The sequence below is a fragment of the Diprion similis genome, chromosome 6 (assembly GCF_021155765.1).
Source record: "Diprion similis isolate iyDipSimi1 chromosome 6, iyDipSimi1.1, whole genome shotgun sequence".
Taxonomy (NCBI): domain Eukaryota; kingdom Metazoa; phylum Arthropoda; class Insecta; order Hymenoptera; family Diprionidae; genus Diprion; species Diprion similis.
Window position 1 is genome coordinate 21,896,186 of NC_060110.1, and position 22,129 is coordinate 21,918,314.

Consider the following 22,129-nt stretch of genomic DNA (forward strand, 5'->3'; position numbering starts at 1 on the left):
AGACTTCGAAATGAGCCAAGTGGCCACTGCTCAGCAGGAGAAAGACAATACACGCACTTGCGTTATAACACCATGTTGACGTCATATCTTGTACCTTGTTGTTAAATCAGAACCATACACTTACACTGAGAAGAAATTAAAACGGAAAATTATATCGCGAGAATACTTAAGTTACCATTCAAGCAACAAATGAAATCCGATCTTAATATTACGAGAACGGCACAACTAAACTCAGTAAACTTCGACTGAAAGTCGTCATAAGATGATCTCCAGTAGTCTAATCACTTGAAAAATATTCTTGCCTCAAGCCAAGCCTTAAACTATACCACATTCACCACTTACACCGAAACATCCATTCGTAAATGGGTCGTACGTTAATGGGCGAAATGTAATTAACCAAACCTGCAGCTTCGTAAGACTGATAACTCTACAAGGATACTGTGGTTTTCTTCTGGCGACTGTAGTATGGTATGGGAGCTGGTTCGGATGGGTGATTGCAACTAAATATACCTATAGCAACCCGATATGTGTATGTCAATAGGTGATAATTTTATGAAGACGATAAAGACAGGTAAATTGTATTTTTAAACGTCTAAAGGTCGAATAGGTTGTAGCGTGTGATCTTGTCACGGTTCCGGATACATGCGCTAATTGATTTGAACCGGCCATAGATAACACCGATCAACACGAATTTTTAGTCTGGGTTCTAGATGTCAAATTCTAATTTCTTCCACGTAACTAATACAGGAAAATAATGGTTTCATAAGATAGAGTTTTTTTTTCTGTTTCAACGTACTGCTACCTGCTGCTTATACTATCAACGGAAAATGAATATTTGATTATTATTCGATGTACACAACCAAAATTTATTCGTTTAAATATAAGCCCAAAATAAAACTTTTTTTCCTTGACCTGTGTCATTAAAAATAAAAAAAATAAAAAAAAAACAATTATCACAAGGAAGACAGAAATTATTTGGGATCAACAAGTGAGTAAATACTCTTAATCGCATAGATGAGTATTTCAAGTGACATCCTACCATTCTGTGATTCGTTTTGAATAATATATGTACAATTGAAACTGAATCCGTAATCATTCATATTATGTAGGGCTTAATTCAATCTATCATGAAATTTGACCTATTCAAAGATTTTGCATCAGGTAAATCTAAGCTTGGTGCAATAAACCGAGAGTTATCACTGACTCGATGTAAATAATGTGTTTCACAAGTATTTCTACAAAATAATACCATCGAGAAGTATAATATCTTAGAAATATCCGCCGTATCCCCTGTTACGAAAATTTGAATAAAAAACTTTTCCCGCGTGAATCTCTTTCGTCATCACTAGCGACACTGCGGCATAATTGAATACTATCAAGCCTACTAAAGCCGGTCAAGTCAACGTCAAGACACATCTACAGCGCCGATTAAACAAAAGCAGCCATCTGATTGGTTACATTCCAATAAAACAAGACTATGATTCGACGAAAGCGCAGATTCACTGCTTGCGATGTAAAGGAAGCAGCAGGTGCAGCGGGGCGAGCTGACGGAAAGTTGAAAACGCGTTGAGACTAGAGAGGCTGCTGCGTAAAAGTTGAGTGAATCACGTCATTAAAAAGTTATTGCAGGGGACGAGTTGAAAATTATTCGATATTCGTGTTTCGATTCGAACCATATTCGATCGCAGTGACTAGGGGATTACGCAGTGGCATATGATAGTTCGGAAAAACGACATGTCAAAATTTTAGAGGGACATGTGACGTATTCTTCGCGACCACGATTTAAACAGTGTCCACTATTTCAAGTCTGCAAATGCTAGTATCATGCGCAAGTTTCTCCGGTCACCGATCCCTGCATATTACAAATCAGTAACGCGTTTCGAGCCTGGTGTACTGCATTAACCTAGTTTTAATTCTTTGGCACGTAATCAGTGGTTAGAATGTTCGAACCAACGGAACAGGGAAAGGTAATCATGTAAACATATCTCTTAGACCTCGCATAATCCAAGTATTGTGGCTATTGTCACCGCCCACAATTGACTTTCACGTCAATATTTATCACCGCAGAATGACGTGCAATTTCCATACGCCCACATGGTACATCAAAGTCACAGGGTCACGACACGGCCAAATTATACTTTGCAAATTACACACACATATATACCTTGCAAATACATCTGTATTATAATTTCTCTTATTTCGATGTTTAGGATATATCCATCCACAGCGGCGTCGTGCTCAGAGGTTCGAACACGAGGGAAGACGATGTTCACAGTACGGGCACATTTTCGATCGTTGAATATGTATGTACTTTGCAATTTGATTCCAAGTTTATGAAAATCATGAGGATGAAGTTAGTAATGTTACTGTAATAGTGCATGTTCAGGAAAAATCGTTACTTCGCATCTTTAGCAATGTCCAAAATTTAGTAAACCGTAATAAACAAAACACACTCTCATTTTGAAAAGCCAACTCCTTGAAAGCAGTTCTAAAATTACACAATTGTGGTTTTTTTCCGTTATATTTCGTTACGTTAATGTCACTGTCGTCAGCCTTATCCAAAATTAGCAAAGTTTTTATTTCAATAACATTTCTCTCACTTTCAGAGCTTCGGGAAATGCCTGGAATGGAAGCCGGTCGAGGTTTCAGTGGTTTCGGAAAGTCAAGACCAAGACCCAGAATGGTCGTTGGTCAACACGCACACACGGATACGAACAGTATCAGAGGGACCAGACTCGTTGGGTCGGTCCAGAACAGTCAGAATATTGTTGTGCGATCTAAAATCCTTTAGGATAAATAGATGCGGACAGCAGCTGACTCTCATGCTGAAAGATGGAACGACTTACGTTGTTTATTTCCAACTTTCCAATGCCGACTCTTTCGTCAGTACACTTAAGGGTTTCCTGAAATTCATCAAGTCAAGGAAAGATCGAAACATGTATATAGTCATGGATGCGGAAGATTCAGTATTGGAGAAATCATTCGCCGAGTTAGATCTGTTTCAAGAAAATGCCTCAGACTATGTGTGGAAATTTGTAAAAAATTTGCATGACAGACCTTACGAAACAACGATGGAAGCCTGCAGCAAACTGACCGATATACTTCGTGAGTATATGGAATCAATGCCCACATCTTGAATCGTGTTTAACTTACTTTTTTTTCGTTACATCTTTTCCGTAATAGCCTTTGCACCGATGGTCAAGAAGGTACTTTTAATCGTAAGAAGTAAATTCACTCAGAACACTGTACGACAAATAACGTAATTAGAGTTCAAAGACGCACAGTATTATCTGCTGCTTTTGCTGATAAGCATTTAAAAAATTATAAGATATCATATTTCCATAACATTAGGCGTGATCAGCTACACCTTTAATTTAGTGTTAGTAGTATAGCAGAAAATTCCGCATTGTATTGTTTCAAAATAATCTACACAATTATCAAGTGTTTTGAGGTCACGTATTTTACTGCATGAAAGATTACAATGCTCTTACTATAATCGTTGTCCCCATTGCATTTTACTTGAGCTTGAATTTTCACTGACAAACTTGGAATTCAGAATTTTAGTACGAATGCTTTTCAGTTCATAAAGAACCAACACGGCGTGTAGAAGAAGCTGTCGCTGACCTGTTGAACCGTTCCCTGACTCTAGATATTCCTCAACCAACGGTTTCAGATGGAGCAGGAGAGGAGTATGAAGTCATTGGCGAACCTGGAGTTGGTCTTGTTTTACCACCAAGACCTCCATGCCCAAGAGGTAAAATAATATTCTATTCACTTCTCATATCTAAATGACTGGTTTTACCTATTTACAGCAAGGTGACACTAATATCCTCTTCTCACTCTCAGTTTTGCATTTTTTTTAATAATATTATTTTGTTTTGTCACCAGACCGTCTAGTAGCTTCAAGAATAATAAAGTTGTAATAACAAAACCTTGATAACTGTCATTTTCAAGCAATATACACCTATTATTTCACCTTTTCGTGATGGTACAACAGATACCAGTCCTGTTATAGTCATTATCGCTGCAATAAATGACTATTCTCAGGTGCACCATTAACTCAGGAACAGTGGGAAAGGTGTAAGGATCCAGAAGGAAGAATAACAAATTCCGAGGCACTGAAAGAGATGATATTCAGAGGGGTACGTCATTATTTTATAAGCGAAAAATATTGCAACACTTCCGTTACTGCGTGAATATAAATTTTCCAAAGCTTTCCACATTTCAGTCAGTTTTCCCTTGTTTTACATTCTTGCTATTCCTGAACATCTGGTGTGCTTTTCTAATTCAGGGAGTTTCGCCATCTCTCCGTTACGAAGTATGGAAGTACCTTTTGAACTACTATCCATGGGAGGCGACAAATGCGGAAAGAATAGAACTGAGGAAGAAAAAAACTGAGGAATATTTCGCTATGAAGCTACAGTGGAGATCCATGACCCCAGGACAGGAAACTCGATTTTCTGACTTCAGAGATCGAAAGAGTTTAATTGGCAAGTGCCATTTATATCACTGGACCCTCATAGTTTTCTTCAGATATAATTCAATGCTATACTCAAACAGAATCCGATTCCCGGTATAATAAACAAAATTCTATAATTTCAGAAAAAGATGTAAATCGAACGGACAGAACACATCCGTATTATCATGGAGACAACAATGCTCATTTAGTACAGTTATATGACATACTCATGACTTATGTGATGTACAATTTTGATCTGGGTTATGTACAGGGAATGAGTGATTTGCTCAGTCCAATTTTATGTCTTATGGACAGCGAAGTCGACGCTTTTTGGTGCTTCGTTGGATTCATGAACAAAGTGGTATGCGGTATACAAGATAATGGTCATATTTTTTCATACTGTCTCTCATACTTCACATACTCTCCTTCATCAATATTTCTTTCCGGATCGGAAGATGAACAAATTGTAAGTCCAGAAGTTTTATAATTCATTACATGTTCGTAGAGTACAAATTTTGAGATGGACCAGGAAGGGATGAAATTGCAGTTGAGTCAACTACATTCTCTGGTAGTCTTAACAGATCCCCAGTTAGCGCAATATTTGGACAAGCATGAGTCCGGAAACATGTTCTTCTGTTTCCGATGGCTTTTAGTTTTATTTAAAAGAGAATTTAATGCGAACGACATATTGATACTTTGGGAAATATTGTGGACTGATCTCCCATGCAAGAATTTCCTGCTCCTAGTTTGCGTGGCAGTTTTAGACACGGAAAAAAATGTATTGATGGAAAATCGTTACGGATTTACAGAGATTCTGAAGGTAAATACTAGTTCACTAACCAAATATTTTTCCAACCAATCTGACAAATTTCCAAGGCCTGGAAGAGAAATGTATGAACATATTTTTCCAGCACATAAACGACTTGTCACTACGCATCGAACTACCATGGACTTTGTCTAAAGCAGAAGGCATCTACCACCAATTTATGGCTGTGGCTAATCACTTACCTGATCACATTCGTGTTATAATTGGACTTGAGCCGCAGCACAAACCAGAGATAAGTGATTCAGAAGAAGAAAATGCGACAGCTGAACCACAACTTGATGGCAATGATAGGCGCTCGAGGAACAGTACTAGTAGTGGGAACGTTATATTTGGTAATAATGAAGTATCATTCGAGCGCGGGATTAATTTATCGTATATATGAGGTCACGACATATCCTTTGTAATGATTTTCTAATAAATTGTTATGTTCTCCGCGACAGAAAAAATAACAGCCTAGACATATTTTCACGAGAAATTATTGAAGGAAACAAAAGTACCAAGCAGTTTGCCTATAAGTAATCCGTTAGTATAATCGGGTGAACTTCATTTTCCAAAATTTCTTCTAGAAATTAAAAAAAGCCTGAAAGTTGAAATGTTTTACTGTAGAAAGTGTCGTCGAAAAATAACAACACCTTATAGAAATATTCTATATCTCCGTAACTAGTAAATCTTACGTTACTTTAAGAGCAAAAAAATGTTCTGTTATGTAGTATGACTCATTTGGACATGCCAGTTTGTCGAATCTATGAGGATCGATAAGTTTCAGAGTATATTTGCAAAACCGGGAAACCTTCAAATTTGCCTTAAAATTATTATCTACTATATCACGATTGAAACTTTATAAAAATGTTCATGTTCATAGATACGTCGTTTATATATTTGTATTTGCACGGCATAGTTGCAGGAGGCTACAACCAGTCACTGCATAAATGAATATAATTACCTAATATCACAAGTTCTATCAATTGTTAGACGCACAGTCCTGTAAAATTTGTATCTTAGCCTTGGTCCATTTTACAAAGTGAGATGCTATAATGAATCCTACCATCAATTATGAAGCAATCAAGTGAAATACAAAGTATGAGTGTAAGTGGCCAGATCTATAGTTCAACGCGTTTTCAATCCCGAAATCTGTGCATCATTCATGATTCTAACGATGAAAATCTATGTCTCATTATATCTTTGCGAACCTCCAGATGAACTCTATCTGCAAGTTTGTCAGATCCGTGGTCTCATTTTCAAACGTACCATCTATAATACAATATTAAGTTATGCAACGTTCGATAATAATGAATTAATGAAAACTTGATGTTTGTACAGTATTTCAAAAACATCGAAAGCAGCTATCTCAAAATCGATGTTTGTTTGTTCATAATTTGAATGTATTGCAGTATGAATTCTAATGAAATGAACTCAAACCTGTAATTTGAATAATTTTTTTACTAAGCAGAAGTTAATTTTAAAGTCAAAATATCTGTAAAAGTTTTATGTAATTAGATTCAACTTGTTACTTTTATAAACATTTGAGATCGAGTGATTCACTTATAGTCATTACTAAACTTACAGCCATTGTTAAAACTTACTACATGGTGAATTTTTTTCAAATTTGCTTTAAATTAAAAATATAAGTTATTTATAGCCCACGCACATATATACACGTTATTTATAACAATCTCGATTAGAGCTCCTGATTTTTTTTATGTAATAAATATAAAAATATACGTATAACCCAGTGATGTCACAGAGCAATACTAACTGACAAAGGTTGCGAAAAAGAGAGCCGAAGGGCCGTGAGCTTGATTTAAACGATATATTTACATAAGTAATGCTGTGTTGTAACGAAATTTTTAAATCTTTCCAACCTAGGGTACCTCAGATACCCGTCAAACCAGCTACTAATACTCACCACGCTGAATACTAACACCTTATTTAGTAATGTAACCGTACGGTTTATGTAGTAGTACAATGATAAGTTATAGACGATACGTTCATGTTTCAACATACGTTACTTACAAACGTTCAGGTTTCTATTTAAATTTGTATAAATAAAAAGTAATAATGTACAATAGCGATCATTACAATGGTGTATATTTCTAATAAAAATTAATATTAAAATTGCATTTTCAAATAGCAGCAATCGAGGGCCGTATTGATGTAAACACGTTCCATGCTTGTATCAAAATTTATTGTATTGATCAGACCACCGTTGACTGACTTCAGTCGACGAGATCACGGAGGATTAGTCAAGTCCGTAGAGTCACAGTATAACAGCGCGTTATAATCTTCTGTTTTCATTGTTGTTTACTTTCAAACTTACGCTGGATACGACAGGTATTCTCAACAAAATAAATACCCGAGAAATCACGAATACAGTCCGAACATTGCCGATCGAACCCTCATGTTGCAGCAGGCTGATGGAAGAATCCGAAATGTGACCGAAACTTTGGCAAGTCAAGACGCGTTCGCCGCAGGTCCCGGGACGCTTTATTCTGTGGATTATATAATTCAACAATAATTCTTAATCACGACATGGAGACTTATACGATCGAACTTAGATCCGGACGACCGTGAAAACAAATGAATTACACTTAATTTTCGGCTGAATATTGTTCGTGAAATTGTTTCTCTTTCGTCTTCCAGCTTGCGGCAATCCAGTCGCGTTACTATGATACGTGTGAAATATAACTCCAATTGTTCATTTTGGAAAAATGTGTTATAAGTTTCGACAATTTCAAGTGGGTGATCTGGAAAATCGCAATCAGTGGCAGTTGGTTACGAGTATGGGCGGCGACTATTACCTCCAGGCATTGTACGACATATTATGGGTAAGTTTTGCATCACGTGAAACAGTTTAGTTAACAGAGCGTGCTTTGTACTTTTATACAAGTATCAATTCTATTCTTTTTCATTTTGCCCATTTTTTAACGTTTTGAACCTGCGTTAAATTGACTAACCCTATCAAGTCTTGCGTTATTTACGCGTGGACTTGGCGTGTAATGGTTCTAAGGGTAACGGGACCAGTATTCGACACAAATTGATCGCGAATAAGTGAAATTTTTTGTTTTAAAAACTACAGTTTAACTGATCATCACCACTCGCATGATTTTTCGTTTTTAAAACCATGCATTGAAACGAGGCGCAATTTATCGAAGGATATGAGGCACCGAAAGGATGAATCAAGCCATCGAAGTAAAAAAATCCTCAGCATTAAAACTCTCTTTCCAAAAATCTTCTCTGTGTGACATGAACTTTCATAAGAAATAAATCGAATTTGGCTTATGTTAAATTTTTTACAAATTTAGTAGCTGTATTCATCAGCTTAATCCCGGTAACTTCAAATGTATTTCATGCAGTAGCATATGGTGTTGATACTCAGAATTTTTTCAAGCTAGTTAAAAATATTTGGATCGTCTTTTATCATATATTTTTCATCGTATTAATACGATTTCGACTTTCCGCCTTGTTAGCTGCTACCAAACATACATCGATGCATGCGAGTCAAGGCGCCTTTGCCTTGTGTGTACACCGAAACTGCACGACGCGTATGAAGTAAAAACTCAGCTCACTGCGTTTGGAGATACGTTTGTAATTTCGTATCCGACGAAAGTTGTTTACAGACGCGCACGCAATCGAAACGAACTTGTCAGAAAGTTTTTTAAAGTGATATGGTGATGTTTTCGCACTCATTAGTCCTGAGTTTGCTCGAAGAAAAGAAATTGTCACAATTCGGTTTCGTTCTTACTTCTGTCAAATAGAGACGAAAAGTTACGATCGATTTTGAGCATGTCTCGCCATCCTTGACTTCAACCCATACATGTAATCGTTGAGAGTTTAACAACCCTCCGGATTACGGATACGGCCTTGACCAAGAAATGGACGTTAACGTAAACGCCAAGCGGACGAAGACGAGAAAGAGAAAACGTCACTCGAAGGTTAAACGCCGTGAACAAGCGCGCCTTGAGGTTAGGTTTGCCAAACGTCGTAAACTCGTTCCTGCCGAACGTAATGCTTACGTCTCTGTCAAATCGAAGGAAAAAGTAACGAACGCGATGCAGGCGAACACGTTTTGGGAAAACTACGAAGCCGCTCACGAGTGGCAGCAAAGGTTACCTTGAAATACGATATTTACACATCTTTTTACTCCCGTTCATTTCTTAATAAATCTCAGGCATCTCAAGCTCTGCAGAAACACGAATTTAACTTAGTCAGTTAGTAAAAATCCTGAAGTAACACTCAGTTTACATTTCAGTAATCAAAATATCCGCTCGTCAGACTTGTTTTTCACTCTTATTCCAGGCATAGTGTAGAGTGGTGGAAATCGCGGTGCATTGCGCTGGAACATGAGAACGTTATTCTGCGCGACAAAATAAGAGAGTTAACTTCAAACTCGATTCGGCGCAGGGTTAATGATTCTTTCGTAAAGCAGGACAGGCATCGAAGAGCCCGAAATGACAGCCTTCGACAAAATAGTCACAACAGGGGGGTCGACAATTGGCAAGAGGAAGAAGAAGCTTCGGATAACGATAACCTGGAATTTCAAGTTGATGAAGATATGATGAAATTTTTCGAGCAAAGTATTAGGCACAAATTAGAATTAAAAGAGAAACGAGACGTTGAATCTGCAAGGGAAAAGGCAGAGCTTGAGGAGGAGGTTCCGATCGAAGGTGGCGCCGCTTGGATGCGAACCAAACTTGAAGGGGCTAAATTACTTTATGGTACCGCTAGTCCCAGAATTTTAGCCATGGAAACCGCTCTGCAAGCTACAACGGATCGGCATAAAGACAGAGCAAAGCCTCAATACTGGCCAAATATTCCCCTAAAATTGTAGATAGTTATTTACATTTTTTGTTTCATTGGTTGCTAGTATCAAACTTTATTTTAAAGCTTGGAAATTCAGTCGCATCCGCTCAATAATCATTTAGTTTGCATATAAAGGGAAGTATCGCTCAGTGTTAAACTAAGTATTATCGTACAAAAATTGCTTTGTGAACCTCATAGTTTTATACAAAATATTTGATTAATATCTAGCGATAATGTATATATATATATATATATATTTTTTCGATACAGTTATCCACTGTATAAACATAAATTGCTAACAGTAAACTGCAGTTAAGTCGTGATTATCTTATTCTCGATTTCAACCCAATAATTTGTAACCTTTTATCACAATTTTGATTGATCTAAGAAAAGTTCATCCGACTATCGCAAGTATCGAATATTGAAAATTATGTTTGAGTTTGTAAATTGAATCTAACTTGTCGTCATTTGAATACTAAATATGTATGAAATTTAGTTATCGTTAAACTTACTCGGGTCATTTTTTTCAGACCAACATTCGTTGTATCAGAATATTTATTTGCGGTCAAAAAAATTTCTTGTGACCGCTAATTAAATTCAAATTGCAATATCGCCGAGAAATTTGTTTGAATATTTTGACCAGAGTTATTTGTTATTTCTCTTTTCTCTTTTTTTTTTTTTAATGTATTCCCACATTTTTATTACCTCGCGACACATTAAACAGCATGTATAGTTTATAATGCACACGTATGTGGATACGCGGATAATTTATTCAAATGTCCAAAAGACATCGGAATCAGTAGCAAGACAACGTTTCATAATTATTTACATCAAAGTTGTTCCGATTTTTTCAATGTAAAGCAATCTATTTGATAAATTGATATTCAAATTATACAAGAAACATATTTGTATCCTTAATATTTGTGATAATCCGCATTGAGAAGCTTGATGGTAAATTAATAGTTCGTGTCCTATTACACCGACCGGAATGATTAATGTGTTTCTGAAAACGTGTTACGAATCCCTTGTCCGAGATTCACTCTCACCGAGCGATTAAAAGAACCGAAAGAAGTATAATTATCACATTGTGTTACTACTTACTGTATACTTACGTATATATACGATACATCTCAGACAGATATTACATTCGAATATGAGAATAGAAACCCTTTTTTCGCCGCCGATTACGAAAAATATAACAATAATAATAATTACAAAAACTGTGCAAAAGCAGCGTGGGACGCGGGACTTAATATCAAGGAATACGCGTCATTATCACGGGGTTTGGGATCTGATGTGCCTACTTACGGAAGGAAAAAATTTGCGATCGAGCTTATTATTTGTTATACATACAGTAAAACCGACTACTTGACTCGCAAAAGAAAAGTATAACGATCCTCTCGCGTTTGGACAATCTCGTTGTTTTTGACGTTGCGTGTAATATTCTCAGAGATATATATATATATATATCCTTTTATATAAATCTATAATTTGTTACTCGTTAAAGTCGCACGGCGGCGAGGAGAGGCCTCGATTTGCCAATTAACTTAATGCAGTTTTAATAATCCATTCAGTAGTTGGCCTTTATTTTGATCTTCGGAACCTTTGTCACCGTCCGCGGAGCTGCAAACATCATTCAAATCTCTTGAATCAGAAATGTTTTTACTTTTTGTTGCAAACGAATCTCGTTAAGGCCATATTGCAAATATGAGCGCGAGTTTATAGTATAAGTGTTCATTTTTGATTCGATTGTATTATTCAAAGATACTGTAAACCGTTGGCACAACACATTGAAAAAAAATGATGATGTGCACGCTACAGCTATAACTTTCAGATTTGCCCATATATTATATTCACTGAGAAAAAATTTATTGCAGAAGACTTGTTGTATGATGAACAATTTGTAGAGAGGTTCATTCAATTTTGAAAAACAAAAATGAAGTATGATTTATCTGAGAGACTAGGCTAGATCTTTGAAATGCGATTGGCGAGGGAATTTCCCCATTTTATTGATAGTCTTGTAGGTCTGCATATAACAAGCAAAATATCCAGCTTTACTTATAAAACAGAAAATTTTGAAGCGTGACGCGCGTTCCTCAATTCTGCAAGTCGATCGCTTGAGTGAATAGAGCATAAAAACTTCCCTCGACTATGTATAGGTGGATAATACCTGGTGGTGCTACAGGGCACAGAGTACAACCACCATTTTTAGCAATCAACCAAGTGAAACATCTTCATAGCTATTATTCCTGCTTGAGTCTCTGCAGAGATTTGTACAATTAGCCTCAGCTTGAGAATTGTCGTATGACTGTCGACGGAACTGTACAGAAATTCGACGTCGAATCGACCAAGATTCGAGAGAGAACTGATCAACAATCACGATCTGAGTCTGGTAAAAACAAATCGAATTCCTTTTAAATTTTCTGAAGTAGAATTAAGCTTAGTCTTACACGCCATGTTTTAGATGACCACGTTACTGTTTTTAAAACAAACCTGTAACTGGGTGTTATTAATTTCAAAGAATTTCCGTCCAATTGAAAATTGCTTTTTTCACATATTTTCACTTTACTTTTCTACTCTTATTATTGATACTTCGGACAACGTGACAGCAAATCTTAACGCCAAAAGAACAAGCGTACCTAAGACAGTTACTGTATTTTGAGTAATATAATTAACTTTATTTATCGTATTTTCGCTTTTCCTTTACTCCCTTCTTTTTCTTTCTCTCTTTTTCGCTGTCAGAATGCAGTTAATAAGTCATAGAATCTTCGTGAGAATATCCATCGCGTGATTGAATGCAGCTACATGCTATATATATGATAACTGAAAAATTCGCAGCCACGTGAAAAAGAAGGTCGTCCTCGGATAGGCAACCCAAATTTCTTTTGCAAATAGTTGTAACAAGCGACGACATTTTGGTTGCCTATCCGTAGGCGATGCTCCTTTTGTGAGATAATCCCTCTGCAGTATGGATGCCATGCATAAAAATGAAAATCGCGTTTGCAAAATTTCGTTTCTTCTTTTACTTCTTTGTATCCATACACATTTCCTGACGTAAGGTGGGTAACCTTAAACCTTCACAATGAAATCAACTCCTTCTTCCTCCGTCGGAGCGTGACCTTGTAAAGTTGTGAATTTTTCGACGTAGCTGATCCGGATCGACCGGAAATGGACACCGCTACTCATCTAGCGATCCCAAACGACTATACCGAGCAATATAACGGCGGTAGAAACGAGAGTTCCTAGAATCGACGGTCGTGATCCATAGATTGGATCAGCAGATCGATAGGCGAACTACTATAACAACAAGCACTTAAGATTATTGTAATAGAGCATCTAAGTGAAATAGTTGCGTCACGCATAGTATATACATTATACAATCTACAGATAGGCGTACTTAGTTAGTTGCAAGTACATATATGTGTATACATAATATTATGTACACGAACGATCGTTTAATCAGCAATCCGAAAGCTAATCAAAGTTTTAATATTTTTGCAACACGTATGTATTGTCATCCCCCAGTGGTAGGTCAATTCATCTTCTGTAAGTACTGTCAAATCAGTTAATTGTCACTTGAATAGTTTGCAGTCATGCAATTTTCGCTACGTTTTTTTATAATCCGCTTGGAACCTCTCTGAGCTATTATATACTATTGGTTTTCTTACGGGTGACAAGAAGTGGAAAAATCTGTTTTATGGTCGTTCCATTAATTCCCTCTGACTGTTGCTGTTATAGTGCCGTAGCTCATTTACGGGCAACATGTCGGTGCATATATATATATATATATACTCTGTTGGCTCATGCAACCATCTTTCAGGGAACTTGACATGCGTATACCACGTATACTCATATATCCTTGAAACAAGTTATTAAACCGATGCTTGAATCAGATTAGTTTAGGTTGGCGTTAGTGTGGCCAAGACCCGGAGGATTTTTGGTAGGTATGTGTACGAAGGTACGATACATATTTCGTGCGCCTTATTGACGCCCAGGTTAAGGGTGAAACACTAAATCTGTCCCCGTGCAAAACGAAATTGCCGTATGTACAAAACACGCTTGTATGGTAGCGCTTTCGAATACTAACCTTTGTAGTACTAAAGACGCGATACGATTTCTCTTCGCGGTTCGTACAACGCGATAATCGAGGTTTCAAAAACCAATCTCTCAAACTAGATTCAGATTTTGATTTTCCAAATAGAAAAATATGGCCGAATGAGTATGATACAAAGATAAAATAGTTTTGATGATAATTTTGACTGACATTAGAATAACTGCAGGCAAATGATTCTTCATTACTGATATTGTAAATTCACTTCAGAATTCAGCAAATCCTTTGTGTGTTTTTCCAATGTCACTGTCACTACTATAACAGGGTTTGATAGTTTTTAAATTTTGCATAGGTACATGGATCGTAAACGTTGAACAATTTATTCAACTGAACATCAAATTCAACACATTTTTCCCTTCTTATCGCCTCTGCATATTATATGGAATAATTCATGACCACTTAAAAATATCTTTTTAACGAGTCTTGAGAATAGGATTCAGTTCAAAATTCTTTCAGCAAACGCGATATAACCTCTTGGAAACTGTGTTTGTTGTCTCAGATGGGTAGTAAAAATCACTGCTATTATATAACTTCAGAGTCATCGCTTACCGATGATTTGTTCTGTTTGGTCAGGAAAGAATAATGGTTGAAGTGACCGAAGTCCTGCATCGTAATTGCAGTGAATCTGTACTTAACATTCGGAATCACTGCAAATTTCACAATCAAATGTCATGTACCGTTAGTCCAGATCGGTATGTAAAACCGAACAAGTTTTGAACATGGAAATAAATTCACAGTGCACCGCGTTGATTTCACAGTGCCGCAAATAAAACGCAATCTCCATCGCATTGCTTGAATAATGAATGATTCATTTTGATATTTTCGTGTATTCATAACTCGGTCGTAAGTTGTAATTTATAACTATTATTCTGTGCAGTTGCACGGAGAAAATTTTCTTATCTGATCTAGTTACTAAAAAATTCTAGTGAAATGGGTATCGCTACAATAACACTTCAAATATTGTTGGAATCATGAAAAGATGTGGTACAATCAATAACTATTTATCGTGATCATAGCAACATTAGATCCTATTTCCTTTAGTTGACTACGTTTTTCAATTAAGCAAGACCTACGTTTCACCAAAATTATCAAATCATTGCAATATCCACCAGAAAAATTTTTATATGTACCGTACAAGTGACCGTAATAAGAAATGATAGTAACAAATATACTGATTCTTCTGGTTAGATTATCAAAATTCATTTTCATCCACATTATCTTATATTATTCGGTCATGGGAAGAAACGAAAGAGATATAATGACTGTACGGTAACAACAATGGATAATTTCCTTCGATGCGATGAGGGGCAGGGTGAAGTAAGTAACGTGCAAGGTACTGAGAATCTATAGGTATAACCACTGGCTGACGGAACAGCCCGGCAATCCATCATCGACGAAAAGTTTGAAGGCGACTTGAGAGTTAAAAATCACTCTCACTTCAACCCTTGCATCTTGGCGGTTCCGCATCGGCTTCATGGGTATACTTCAGCCTCTTGCTTCCTCTCTTCCTCTCGTTTCTCTCCTCGCCACGGAACTTCCTTCTCCACTCACGTTCGACCGTTACAATAACAATTAGTTACTTGACCGTAAGGCCAGCCCTCTAATTCCCTTCTCGGTGTCTATATGCAGGTAAAACTGAGGGCGCGAAGGCCTTGAATTAAGGAACGTTGTATGCAAGGCGCTTCGAGTTGCGCGGTGGAACGCCGGCTTAGGTTCAAAGCTTCGTTTGTTCCGCCTACACCTTTCGTATCTTGGAAACTGACCTGGAACCGTCTTTGGGAATATACAACCTGACGAGAAGAAGGTGCAATGAGCTGTACTTTTTCTTTTCTTCATCCTCTACAAATTCGCAAAACGTAGTCGTAAGTTTACCTGAATTATGGAAGGCAATTCCCTGCGCTGTGTAATTAAATTAGTCCTGAACCGTGTGGATGAATTTATTGCCTACTATCGTTATAAATTCTTCTGCAAAGATTACCAACTTGTATATTATCAACATTTTTAAACGCCTTACTGCAAGCTATATACAATACCCATATAAATTGCGCATGCAGGGTATAAAGACAGGATCGTAACTGTCTATAATTAATAGTATTAGGTATTTTACCAATAGAACTTACTTTCAACGAACGAATGACTTACGTTCTGATCGACGGATTAACCGTTAACGGATCAAAAACTAGTCTCGAGTTTACTTTCTTCTTCACCTCTTCGACGATAGACGTTTCCACCCTGATATCAATTCAGCCTGTTGTATAAACCCCTCAAGAGGTTCCCTAGATTTCCCGGTTTCCTTTAATCTAGGTAATCTAAGGGGGAAGAATTATTCAATCGAGTTTCGACTCGGTTCGAGGCTCCATTGTCAACCCGTTTTTTCACTCAATGTATTTTCTTCCCACCTTTCCCCAAGTCGCCGCATAAGTCTCGTGGCGACACCCATATATGTTTCACAACATTGCCGCCATTGGAAATGAATAATTCGAATTAAGCTGCAACCTTTCGATATGAGAACAAGGAGAAAATCATTGCATACGATGTGGTTTTGAATGGACATGTAAATCGAGTGACCACTTTATCAATCGTTTCAGACACCAACGTGTCGATGCTTTGAAAATCGGACCCCGACGTGTTCTAGGATTCTGTGTTTCGACGGCGACGGCGGCGGCGGCCGTGGGGTGGGAACGGGTTTTAAAAAAAGTCAGAGAGCATATTAGGTGGCCGTCTATGCAGGACCTTTTGGAAACACAGAATTGGGCTCGGCTATTCCATCAATAGTTATCTCTTGAGACCAGCGGTTGACACGGGACCTGGAACTTGGAGAAACCAGTTCGAAGTCTCGCCCGATTCCTTGCCCGGGGAAAGTCCCTAATTACCGAGATAACGCGTGTCGCGATGTCAGCCCCGGTTACGAATCGGTCTCCTAGTCGTCCGAGCTTCGACTTGACTAGTCAACGCCGTCTCCTCATGGCATGGCGCACCTACACGCATTGCAGAGGACGCGGTCCATGGCTCTTGGAGCGACGGATATTTCTCTTCTCAAACGAAACACGAATATTCGAGAACTCGTGCAACGAGGGATTATCGGAACCGAGTAAATGGAAACGCCACCGATCGTGACGTGCGCTTACAATTAGCTGAATTATCTCGATTCCGCGGTGATTTAGGCTGTACGATCGAGACGAAAGATGTGAGGGACACAGTTTTCTTTATATCAACCTTAAAAACTCACTCGAACATAAAGCTTTGTACGATACTGTATCGTAATGGCGAAGAGATAAGAATTGCGTCGACCAAGAAGTAGATTCAACGTTGCAGTAACCAGAAAATGTCGTATTGAAATCTAAAAAATTACACTAAATCATCACTTGGGACTTATTTTCAAACCGTAATTTTGACGGTGCCCGAATTCTTTAGTTCATCGGTAAGAGGTGAAACTTTTCTGGGTGTAATAATCAGAACAACGCTAACGCACGAATAGATACGATTTCGAACCTGATACGAACAATTCGGATTCCTTGAGACACGGGATATTGCTGTGGAGAAAAATTGAGCCCGTGAAAGGGGAACGGAGGATTGAAAATTGAGGAACGGCCAGGGTGATGGGACCAGCGGTATAATGACAGGGTGCGCACCTCGCTGTGGATCGCTAACGAACCAGCTTTGGGTTGGCCGACGGTCCGAAGCCCTGGCCCAGACTCGGCTAGGAGACAAGACACTGTGTTATTTCACCACTTCGAAGGTCGGAGCATCATCAGAAATCATCGCCGAATCCATATAATCAGCAGAGGGTTACGTGCAAGCATCATTTTAAGAGGACTGACTCCTAATTGCGAGAGGTCGTCTGAAGTAAGCAAAGGATCAACGCGGAGAAATAGGAGTTAGAAGATTCAGTCGTCGACTTTGGCTTGATGAAAACTCAAATCATCTGATCATCGATATTGTGATCAGAGTTTAAGTCGTTGAATTTCATGGGTGGAGAATATAAATTTTTTGAATTGAAATTACCGTATAGTATTCATGATTACTTGTTTTAAAATATTTCCTAATTTTCAATTACGATGTCAGTCAGTCTGAAACATTTTAAACGAGTTACGTTTTTTCTCTGATCCGTGCTTTTGTTTCGTGCATAAGTGACAAAGGATAAAATAGTCTTATTCGAACTGCAAAGCTGCGTGTATCTGACATTTAAAACGATCCAGCTTGATCAAAAACTCTGATGGTAAGATCTTGAAGAGTGTAAATAAAAACCTCGGTAATCATAAGCCATTCAAAGTCACTCGGATTTAGGTGAACTCGAGAAAAAAACATTCCAACATTCGTACCATATTTTTTCAATATAATAAATTATTAGAATGATTGAAAAATTTCGGCTATTCGATGAATCTTGATCGAACTCAACATCAGATACGTACGTTATAAAGCTGCACTGGTTATTTCATTCCTCCAATCGCACTCCGTTCGGTTCTCTCTCCTTTTTCTCACTTTCTCATTTTCATCCATCATTGGATTCCTGACCTATCCTCACCTCGTCTGCCTTATGGATGAGCTGCATAAATCCTATAAATATAATGTTGAGCGGAGCTTCATGATATGCGAAGAAAGAGCTTTTTCCTCGCTTGGCATTTCGGCGGGACGCGATATCGTGACCCTTGGTAATGCCTGCTGCCATATGTAACCTCCTACATCAGCGACTGCAGGTGTGTGTACGATGAAATTATACGCGAATCTATAATTGCGAGCGCAATCGACATCATGTGCAGCACCGGGGATTATTATAGTTTCTGCAACCGTTGCAGGTAACCTGAGCAAAACGCCGCCGAAGGCGAGACGGCGTCGAATTGTGGTGAACTAATCAATTTTACTGCAGTAAAGGTGCACGAATATCGTGATAAAATTGAAATCGCCTTTACTATAACATTTTCTACGCTTTAAAATCTACCTTGGATTTTCGTTGCGAGTGGTTGAGCCAAGAAATTACAATCCACTATACCAGTAACCCGGAGTATCTACGCGATCGAGAATCGGTTAGATTCTTCGATCATTCACCATGCTCGCTTCGATTTAATACCGCTTAGTCCGATTCTAGTCGTTCCTGCGTTTCACGAGCGCGAAATAATGATGAAAAATAAAAAAGTATGCTTCCAATATACTCATTTTCCGAGTGGCTGTAAGTACGAGAATTTGGGTCATAATTTGGGAGAGAGCGAATTGCTGAAACGTATGCGCAGGCGAACAGTTATTGAGATATAAATGAAATCAATGGTTTGCAGGAAGGACATGAGTTATTTCGTAGGTATAATAGTTGCGTAATAACGACGTTGCAATTAGTTGAAAAGTCTTTTGAACGCGGGATCTAAAATGTTACATATCGTTAATCCGCATGACGCACGCAGGCATGTATTAGAGAAGCTGTACGTTATGTTTAGTAAGTCAATAAATATTGGTTAACAGTAAATAACAGAGCGATCGAACTCCGCTCGATTTATCGGATCATGCCCGGTAAAAACGAACCTCCGAGTGTCTATTATCGACGAAAGATTATTCCGACATTTTTCAATTTCAAATTCCCGCCAATCCCGTCTGCAATGACCGGGAATTGATGAATCTCATGGTGTGACCATAGACTTTCAAAATCCTTGTCTACGGGTGCAGGTTTAGATATGAAGAATTATGCGCAGGCTGTTAACGTCGGCAAATTAATTATTTCAATAATCATAAACTTGGCCTACGCGCAAGAAGTTCTTCTTTCTTTTTCTAACTCCCCTCCTTCTCCTCCCCTCGTCACTTTGGTTGCTTTTCGCTGTTGTTCGTTCGTCTACTTTACGACTTGTTCGGACTCCCGAGTTTCGTTTTATTTGATTTTCTTTTTTACATTTCTTCTTTATACTCGACTGTAATAACGTTGAGAAATATTATCGACGGGTGGACAGAATATGTATGCATATATAGTGTGACGTCACGCTGTAATTATCGCCTACTGCTAATTGCTTTATACCTCTATCCTTCCTCTTCCTTCTCCTTCTACTAGTATATCCATTCCTTCCTCTTGCGTATATCCTTCAATTTTATCCCACTACTTCATCATCGCGTGTCTATCTCTCACAGTCATGTCGAAACGCCAAATATACTGCAACCTAATCATTCTACATCATAACGAATAATCGAATTAAATTTTATATCTCTCTTATACCGTTCGTCGTAATTTTATAGACGATAAATATAATCCGATAATCATCGTATGTCCCGGATTCTGGGAAGTTGAATTTTTAAATTAAAATCTACAATCACGGTAGGTATTTTATTTAACAACGTCTCTCTGCGTTCTGACAATCATATGCCTCGTTCTGTGTTACTGTACCAATCCAATAGTTCTGATGAGAGAATGGCTTGGTTCGATCAAACGGTTAGCAAATATCGAGTTCTTTCAACAACAAGGATTAAGAAAATTGAAATAAATAATTGTTACAAAATTTTCGACATCTTAAATATTTTTTTTACCTCCGATAGGATGTCTTTTACAATTTTCTCAAGTCGCGTACTGAGATAATCACGATCCATCCTCCGCAGATCTATATACAAGTGTTTTTACGATCAGGGATATCTGACGAGCAAAAAACGTACAGGAGTTTACGCGATTCGGCATTCCGTCTAATTACAGACCCTGCAGAACTCGCGGCTCGGAGAAGTCGACCTAATCCAATCCGAGTCGAAGAAATGACGAGCAAATTCGCGTCGTAAATTCCGCGTATCAATTTGCGGTTGCGGATATAATATTGGCAAGATGTCGGCAAGCCGGATTGTCGACAAGTGCAAAAGAGAGTGAGCCGCTTTAGCGAGATTTTATCACACTCAGAACTGAACATGTCCTGAGCTGAGAAAAAACCGCAGACTGTGGATTGCGGATTGTGTTTCGGCGAAAAGTTTATTGAGCACACCATGCAGACGGCTATAATTCGAGCGGGGGCGAGCACTTACCTTAATTTCGGCATAGGTGTAGAGACTCCAGGGTGTGTATTGGTGCCTCGAAATGCCGTAATCATTTTGTTAATGACGCGCGGGGACTTGGCTAATAATAGATACCGAGTTGGAGCGATTTTGTAGTAGACGAATTACCGCCGCGGCGGCGACTGTGTCCTTTTCGGCGATCCGTGATCCTTAAGCCGTCGGACCGATCCCTTCGAGCCACTCTGTAATTACATATATATCGCGACAGTCCAGACGCCGTTCAGAAAATTCTCCAAGGACTATACAGCTTCCGCTCTACGGAACCTCCGCAGGCTGCGTTTAAACAACCGTCCAATCAGTTTCTCCGCAAACAACAAGCAGAACTTAATGTTCCTTCGAGATGAAAAAGCAAATTTTATTCGAAAACTAACCTTGTTGTTGAAACGTTTGATTAACACGTATAATAACGTGGTAATGGAATCAGAAAATTTTACTTCCCTTGAAGGTTCCGCTTTGCCCTCAGAGGAAGAAGTTTATTTGGTCTTAATTAGAATGCAGGTGTTCACTATCTCACAATCAGTGGAATATTGAGGTCTGGGCTGGATTAAAGTTTTCCAAATTCATTTCACTTCATGAAGTCAACAACGTCTCGTGTACTTTTTTCTGCGGTACATCGTGCGTGAGGATAGAGACAGATAAAAGATTTCTTAATTTTCAAAATTCGAGAGGATTTATTGCACAAGAGGATAAGCTCGTCGATACCATAGTATCTTCTTCCATTGTCAGCCTCTCGCCAGTATTTCATCACGTCATTACCAAGTCCATAGACACCTGATTTTCAAACGTTGTGTTGTAAAACTTCATCAGTTCAACACAATAACGTTACCATTTATTATTATTCCAAGGCACGGTTTTGCTTCATGATCTTCTTTGCATACGTTCCCATCAATGCCAAGTAATGCCAATTTTTCCCAGTTCATTACGGATC

At 38.2% G+C, this 22,129-nt stretch overlaps 2 protein-coding genes across 3 annotated transcripts; both read left to right on the forward strand.

Moving 5' to 3' along the window:
* Window positions 1-1,537: 1,537 nt before the first annotated feature.
* On the forward strand, window positions 1,538-5,747 carry LOC124407636 (TBC1 domain family member 15). 2 transcript variants are annotated; one of them, XM_046883947.1, is made up of 9 exons: window positions 1,538-1,967; window positions 2,211-2,303; window positions 2,607-3,105; window positions 3,581-3,754; window positions 4,048-4,142; window positions 4,292-4,490; window positions 4,603-4,820; window positions 4,965-5,279; window positions 5,371-5,747. In XM_046883947.1, exons 1-9 carry the CDS (start codon window positions 1,941-1,943, stop codon window positions 5,665-5,667), a joined length of 1,917 nt encoding a protein of 638 aa, XP_046739903.1. In that variant the 5' UTR covers window positions 1,538-1,940; the 3' UTR covers window positions 5,668-5,747. The 2 variants fall into 2 exon arrangements, with proteins under 2 accessions (XP_046739903.1, XP_046739904.1); XM_046883948.1 differs by having other exon boundaries at window positions 3,650-3,754.
* A 3,105-nt stretch (window positions 5,748-8,852) lies between these two features.
* Window positions 8,853-10,612, forward strand: LOC124407639 (gem-associated protein 8-like). Its single transcript, XM_046883957.1, has 2 exons — window positions 8,853-9,390; window positions 9,582-10,612. Exons 1-2 carry the CDS (start codon window positions 9,158-9,160, stop codon window positions 10,111-10,113), a joined length of 765 nt encoding a protein of 254 aa, XP_046739913.1. The 5' UTR covers window positions 8,853-9,157; the 3' UTR covers window positions 10,114-10,612.
* Window positions 10,613-22,129: the final 11,517 nt, after the last annotated feature.